Below are 7842 nucleotides of genomic sequence, written 5' to 3' on the forward strand. Positions count from 1 at the left end.
TTAACAAGATGTTAAATAAGTAAAAAAGATTAAAAATAAACAAATAAATTTTAATTATCAAACTCAATAACCAATTAAATAAGTAAAAATTTTAAATAATCAAACAACTTTAAATTGAAAACTCGATAACATCTAAACCAACAAAATTCAAGCCAAGCGTGAATTGAAAGTTCATTAATATCTAAATAAATCAAACTCAAGCCAAGTTTAATTCAAACTCAAGCCAAACTTAAGCCAAACTCAAGCTCATAAAAAAAATAAACAAGTCAAACTTGAATAACTATTTCAAAAACTTGATTTATTTTAAACGTAGCTTAGTGTGATTAACTTATCAAACACGTTTAAACACCTTAAAACTTCAGCAACACTGGAAAGATTAAGACCGTTATTCAACCAACAATTCAATGTTTTAGCTTGTTCAGTCAGGAAATTTCTCTCTTACCGTCGACCTGGATGTTTCGATCATTCTAATTACCACATTGACATTTGGTTCTGACTAAATCAACAGCTTTCTCGGAATTGTCACAGCATCAGAAAAATAAACTTGACTTGTAGAATCTTGTGCAACCAAATCAACAACAACACTTGCGTCGGATATATAACAGATAGAATAAAGACATTTGATAACCTGATCTCAACCCAACTATTTTCTGGAGAATTCTTTGACGAGAAATTTGAAAAGGAGTGCAATCTTAAAATACACTCCTAAATTATGTTTTAGTCAAAAACAGAACCATATCAGTTGAATCCGAGTTCCTAATTTGAATGTGGATATACAAAATAGCCTCCCGAGAAAATAAAGTCGTAGAATTTATGTTCAAAAAGTCAGCGATCTTCCTTTCACTCGGCATTGTTCTCAGAAAAACTCAATAATGCTTTGGAAATAATAAACAGTGATAAAATCACGAAAAAGCAAAATGGGATACAATGAACGAGAAACAAAGCCACAGGTGTTTAAGATGGGGTTTGAGACTGAATAAATACGAATGTCTAAGATAATGTTTCTGAGAATTATCTTACGCATCTCCTAGTCATGTGAATTGTACGGCCATAAATAACCTGGTGGCAAAACTAATCAATCAACCCTTTTGTCTTTCGTCAAACATGGAACCTTGGGCAAATGCATCAAAATGAAACTAAATGACTTAAGCTTATAAAAAGAAAGGAATGTAGAAAAAGAAGTGTTTTACCTTAGTTAACAAGTACAGGACTAATTCTTGCCTCCATTTCAGGTTTCGTCTATCTTTATTTGCCTTTGATTCTCTACTACCCTCTTGGTTTCATATATCACCTTTCTTAATATGTATTTTCATCTGTCCTTAATTGCTTTTGATTCTCTCCTTCCCTCTTGGTTTTATACATCACCTTTCTAGCGTTCTAACCCTGCATTGGAAATGCAATGCTCACCAAAGCCTTTGAAATTGGTCATGCGGCAGCTGAACACCTCGGTATTTTTAGACATGAGACAAAGTAGCCCCTTCTATCTATATTTAATGCCATTGTTCAAATTTTTAATTAAAAATCAGCAAAATTATAGTAAGTACTGGTGGTTGGAATGCAATTACTTAATGGATCAAAACATCACTACAGTTAATTTCCAGGAAGGGTTTTATTTCTGCTCCCTTTAAGATTCCCAATGTTGAGTTCCATATCCAACTGAGCATTGTCTTAAACAACTGGAATAGAAAATATACAAATACGATAACGAACAGAAACACAAACCAAATTGGATCCTAACATCTCAGTCTTACAATTATCATAGTGATTTAAACAAGAAGATAAGCTGAGTTTGTTGACGAGCTGTCTATCTAATCAAGGAGACACGCAATCATTCGAACTGGAATTGTGAGACGACCTCAGCCTGCCAAATCAAAAGCAAGCATCCAAAAGACAACAGCAACAAAGCGCGGCCAAACTGCACCAACCAAACAACCAATTTAACGTGATTAAAAAATGTTTTAGCTTAATAGAAATAGTTCAATAAAATAAATTCCGAGATCCAGCCAAATTCGAAGATTAAATATTAGTTTTTTGAAAAATCGGCCAGAAGAGCAAGATTCCCATGGACAATTGGCAGAAGTCCATGTCATTAAAGTTGCCCAAACCCGACAGCTATTGATGGGAAATAAAAACTAAGCGATGATCGACACGGCACTGACAACCACAACCGCACCGACCCGGCGCACGATAGCGCGCATTCCCCATCGCCACCATAACCACCTTTTTCGACGTGGGACCACAGGGATCTGGTCAAGATCGGCGCCCGGAAGAGTCGGAGGAGGTGGTGCGGCCAACTTCGAGGCGGATCTGGTGTTACGCGGGGAGATAGCCGAAAGATAAGCCTTGATCGATGCTTAAACGATGGCTCAAGATTGGAAACAAACGAAACCTAAAACGGATAGATTGAACATCGAGATCATTACCATCCCTCCATGAAGGAAGGGCCACTGCTCTGCTGCTGCTGGGGCGGTGGCTGAGCGTAGGGCTGAGGGTATCCTTGTGGCGGGTACCCCTGCTGCGGGTACCCCTGTTGCGGGTAGCCGGCAGGGGGGTATCCCTGCGGCGGGTAACCCGGCGGCGGATAGCCGTCTTTCGGGTATCCTTCAGGCGGGTAACCTACTTATCCACAATCGGAAACAACAAGAATCACAATCATCCCCAAACTCTATCGAAAGATCTGCATATGAATGGAGACGGATAGCTACCTTGCGGAGGAGGGACGCCTACAGGGGGCTGCTGCTGGTTGTAGTAGCTCATGTCGTCGAGTTTTCGATCCGCGGCCGCGAGAGAGAAATGATAAACCGGTCTAGGTCGGAGGGGCTTAAATAGTAGCGGGATTAGAACGGGCTAGATAAGCGCGTTAAACCCGTGTCCTGGGCTTTTTGGTTATGATAAGTCTTAATGGCCATTGCTGACCATTTGTAATTTGGAAAAAAAAATACATGATTTATGATTTAGGTAATTGAGAAAAAAATTAAACTGCCATTTGATCAGATCAACCCTAGCACATGCTTTCATTTTGTTTAATGTTTGTTTGATAAAGGTAATTATATTATAAGTCGATCACGGACTTGAGAACCCACCAAAATTCGAAAGACATACGTTTGACCGTTTTAATTAACCTGTCAATGTTCGTACACTACACCCCTTCATTTGGCAAACTACGTAATAAAAAAAAATATTACGTAGTTTGCCAAATGATTTACCAAATCAAATACACCGCACATGACATTTCCAAGCGATAGGTCTTCTTGAGCGTGCTGCCCCCTTGATACTGCTGTTGGAAAACTTCCACCATTTCCGCCACTGTCCGAAATATCTGGCTGATGTGTAGCTAGCTTCTAAGGTATAGTGACAGAATTGTTGAAGAAGAGGTGGTCCGATGTCTCATCTGCTTGTTGGTACTACGGGTGAGTCTTGTAGGCTACGTACAACAGGCTGTTCTTGGTGTGTATCCTACCGTTCATGAGTAATCAAATGGTGAACTGATGCTTCGACATGATGTGCAGCTTCTATACTGACGGTTGTCCATGCCTTCTTGTTGCTCCTTGGTTTAAAGAAATTGTATGTCACTACAACTCCGCGCCACAGCTCTGGATCAAACCAAGCGTCCAACAATGACACAACTTGTTGGACAAAATCAGCTTGGTTACGGACAGATAATTGGTGATCTGGAGCAGTCACTTGATTATGGGGTGCCGGATACTTTGGCTTGTCACTCCCACATGTTGGTGTGTTGCAAGTATTGGTGATGGATCCAACGTACTCAAAGGGAGTCCTTTCGTTGGATGTTTACAATGACTTGGACAGAAGCGCTGAATTCTAGGTTTGAAAATCGTGGAGTTCGTATCCTCCTTCCTTCGCTAAACACATAGTGGCTCAAAAGATGGACGGATATTTGGTAGACCATACGAAGGATATGATGTATATCTTGTTGATCACTGCACAAGGGAAGGGTAAGATGGAAAGCCAGAAGCATTCGATATCTTGAAGTACTATATTCACCAATTCAAGCTTGCCAGAGTAAGATAATGTTTGCTTAGGCCACGAAGCTAATTTCCTCAAGATAACCTCTGTCAAAGGCTCATAATTACGAGTTCTCAATTTCTCCGTTGCAATTAGAATGCCCAAGTATCAAAAGGGGCAAGAACCTCGTTAGAATCCTGTTATCTCTAGTAGCCTGCCCGTTGTGCCACCGTTGACACTGACCATGAACAAATTGGACTTGTTGAGATTCGGATGCATCCCAACTAAACTTCAAAACTCCCTTAAATAGTTAGCAATTGAGCTGATAGTCACTTCATCATCCTCGAGAACACTTTCCAAGCACAAGTTGAACAGGAAAGGGAGATAGTGGATCCGCTTGCCACAAACCCCTTCGTCCCTTGAAAAATCTATGCACTGCTCCAAATGCCCACTGAGTAGGAGATTGTGGTAATGCACTCCTCAATCCATGCAACGTATCGCTGTGGACATCTGAACTGGCAATGTATAGCTAGGTTAACTGTGTCAAATACCTTTTGGAAATCAACTTTGAGCACACATCTTGATGAGATCCTTTTCTTGGCATACTTTCTCGAGAGTATTGGTCCCATGCGGTCGGTGAGAGGTGGGAGGGGATGAATTACCTAAAATTACAAATACACTATTCTCGGAACTTTCGACTTTGATTAGAAACATTTGCTAGAAAAATAGAATTAAACTGTATAAGAGTAAAAGAGACTATCGGATTTTACTTGGTTACAACCGGCGAGATTGTTAATCCAAGACAAATGAAGCACGTTAAAATTCTCCTTTCGTCGTAGGCGCAGAAGCCTCTTACAGAATGTTGAAAGCACAGAAATAGAGTAAGAAAATTCGAGTACAAGTGTTGTAATGAATGAAAAAGATCAGGCTATATTTATAGCCTACTGGTCGAAAATAATCATTTGCTGATGTGGCAACTCCGAGCGCTTGGACTTGCTCTAGGCGCCTTATCTGCTCGCAGCGGTTACGTAACAGTGTTATGATAAAGATTTATCACGGACCAGGCACTCGGAGTGCTGGTAACATTGACCCAGCAATGATTCGTAGCAACGGGCTTCGATGAGGTGTCTGTTAGGCACTAAAGTGGTCCGGGCACCCGAATCAGCTCCGGGCACCTGGACAAGGTCAACTCAAGTTGACTTTGTCAGGTCTTCCATTCTGGTCGTTTGGGTGATTTCCGGCCATCTAGAGTTGAATTCACCCGAACTCAACTCCGACCTTCTCTCCTCAAGCAATCTTCCGCTTCAGCTTCTCATCTCTCAAAAGTGTTGCGTGTGTCCTTCTTGCTCCACCAATGTACTATTCCGCAGCTTCTCGTCTCTCGGATGCGCCGAGTCTGTCGACTCAATTCTCGTGTCATCATTCTCGTCCGTTGTGTCTTTCACTCGACTACTTGTGTTCCTAAAATCTTGCACACTTAGACACAATGATCAAATTCACAAGGCCTAACTTAATTTGGTTGATCACTTCAAAACCAACACGGAGTACTTACAATCTCCCTCTTTTTGATGTGATCAACTCAAGTTAAGTTAGAGTTAAACCAAAATAGTAAAATAAATGAATATGCAAATTAAGACAATTAAAATTATACTTATACCTCCCCTTAGACTTGATATTTTCTCTCCTTCTTTGATCACATTAAAAAATAAGGATAAATATCAAAATAAATGTGAAAAATAAATTTCAGGAATACATAAACAGTTACTAACACTTAGAATTTTTTTTGAAATTATCTTTTAAAAAATATGAATTATTACGAATTAAAACCCATTTTTTGAAAAAAAATACTTTTAAAATTAATTTTATTCTTTAAAAAATTTTAAAATTTTTTGTATAATAATCCAGAATAATGATAAAATTTTCATGAATAACCATGATTCATATAAGCAATAATAAAGTATTTTAACCTTCCCCCCAAAAAATAATAAAGTATTTTAAAAAATAAATAAATTTTCATAATAAATATTTTTTAATAATAATGTATTTTATAAAAAAGATATAATTTTTTAAAAAATTATTTAAAAATATATTTCGAGCTTAAAAAATCTTGTAACTTTTTCTTAAGTATATAAAATAGAAATTATATCCGTAAAAAAAATTAAATTTTCAAAAATTATTTTTTTGAGAATTTTTAATATTAAAAATTAATATTTTGATAAAGAATTTATAGAAAAATAATTAACTGTCAAAAAATTTTAAAATAATTTATTGTAATAGAGAACATGATATTTTATCACAAAAAAATTTAAAAATAAATCTTATAAATAATTATTATTTTAAAAATATGATTTCTGTTGAAAATTTTATAAAAAATAATATAGCAGTCAAAAAATTTTAAATTTTTTTCTATTAGTAGATAATGTTTCCATTTTTCATAGATAAAATTTTGAGTATAAAATATGACTATAAAATTGACAAAATAATTGATTTTATCACACAGAATAAATCAAGCAAATTAATTTTTTAGCATGGATATGAAATTAATTTAATGAGTTAAGTATTATTTTGATATCCAAAATAAATTATTTCTTACTGGATTCACCAAATATATTATGAGATTATTTTTATATTTATTTTTATAATTTGACCCTCATGATATCTAAAATATCAATTAAACCTACCATAATTTTTAAAATTAAAAGGAATTAAAAGGGTAACCAGAATACCCTGCTCTGTCTGTCCCTGCTCCTCAAGGTCTAACTCGGAGAAACCCTGAACCAAGTCTGTAACTGAAACTCGGTGGCAAGCCAAAGTCCCTCTGGACTTCCTGCTGAATGCATCGTATAGATAATGCCGCCAAATCATCAAGGCAAAAATAATGGCGACTAGCTCCAGATCATGTACAGGGTAGTTCTTCTCATGCTCCTTCAACCGACGAAAAGCATAGAAGAATACTCTATCATGCTGCATCAGAACGGCGTTCAAACCCTGAATAGATGCGTCGATGTAGAGGACATATCCGTCCTCTCCAGAAGGTAAAACCAAAAATCGAAACCGACACTAGTCTCCACTTCAGCTCCTAGAAGCTGGTCTTGCATTCCATAGTCCAAGTAAACTTCACGCCTTTCATGATCAGGCGTGTAAGTAACATAGCAATCCGTGAAAAATCCTCAACGTATCTCCGGAAATATCGAGCCAAACAAAGAAAGTTGTGAGCCTCTTCTATAGACTCCGTCTACTCCCAACGGTAACAACCTCGATCTCCTGTGGAACCACGGTATACTCCTACTGGTGACCGCGTGTCCTAATCATCATCACATAAGATAATCCAAATAAGCACTACTGATCATCACATATAGATGTTATCGTCGAAACATCTCTAGATCTAAGCAAAGGTGGTGTACGTGACTCACCGCGGATCCGAAATAGATCACCACATCGTCAACAAAGACAATGGAAATCGATCCAAACATTCTAGGGATACCCAAATCATTGAGTCCATGATAACATCTAGGGCACCGCAAGCACTAATGGTAAAACCAAGACACATAATGTCCGTATCATAGACATTCCTAACAATAAGATCCCCAACAATAAACAGATCTAATCACCAACGATATATAATCACCAAAGAATAGAACCTCCAGTGTGAGAGCAATGCTCTATCACACGAAATACCACATATGTGGGAGCAACGCTCTACCACAAGAAATCCTCCATATGTGGAAGCAACGCTCCACCACAAATAATCCAAAATATGTATCCACAATAAATATGGGAGCAATGCTCCGCTACAAACAATCCGCAATATGTAGGAGCAACGCTCCACTACAAAACAATCCCTAAATATGTGGGAATCCAGAATATGTGGAAACT

General features: G+C 37.6%; 1 protein-coding gene across 1 annotated transcript; it reads right to left on the bottom strand.

Annotated features, from left to right (window-relative positions):
• Positions 1-1639: 1639 nt before the first annotated feature.
• On the bottom strand, positions 1640-2862 carry LOC122028165 (cysteine-rich and transmembrane domain-containing protein WIH2-like). Its single transcript, XM_042587196.1, has 3 exons — positions 2706-2862; positions 2424-2616; positions 1640-1915 (listed from the first exon to the last, which is right to left on the bottom strand). The coding sequence occupies exons 1-3, from the start codon at positions 2755-2757 to the stop codon at positions 1870-1872; spliced, it is 291 nt and encodes a 96-aa protein (XP_042443130.1). The 5' UTR covers positions 2758-2862; the 3' UTR covers positions 1640-1869.
• Between the last annotated feature and the right edge of the window lie 4980 nt (positions 2863-7842).

This window comes from Zingiber officinale, chromosome 10A, assembly GCF_018446385.1.
Source record: "Zingiber officinale cultivar Zhangliang chromosome 10A, Zo_v1.1, whole genome shotgun sequence".
Taxonomy (NCBI): domain Eukaryota; kingdom Viridiplantae; phylum Streptophyta; class Magnoliopsida; order Zingiberales; family Zingiberaceae; genus Zingiber; species Zingiber officinale.

Coding starts and splice junctions, on each gene's coding strand:
- LOC122028165 (XM_042587196.1), bottom strand. CDS start 2,757: ATGAGCTACTACAACCAGCAGCAGCCCCCTGTAGGCGTCCCTCCTCCG. Junction 2,617..2,705: donor AGGCGTCCCTCCTCCGCAAG/GTAGCTATCCGT, acceptor GTGGATAAGTAG/GTTACCCGCCTGAAGGATAC. Junction 1,916..2,423: donor CCTTCCTTCATGGAGGGATG/GTAATGATCTCG, acceptor TGGTTGGTGCAG/TTTGGCCGCGCTTTGTTGCT.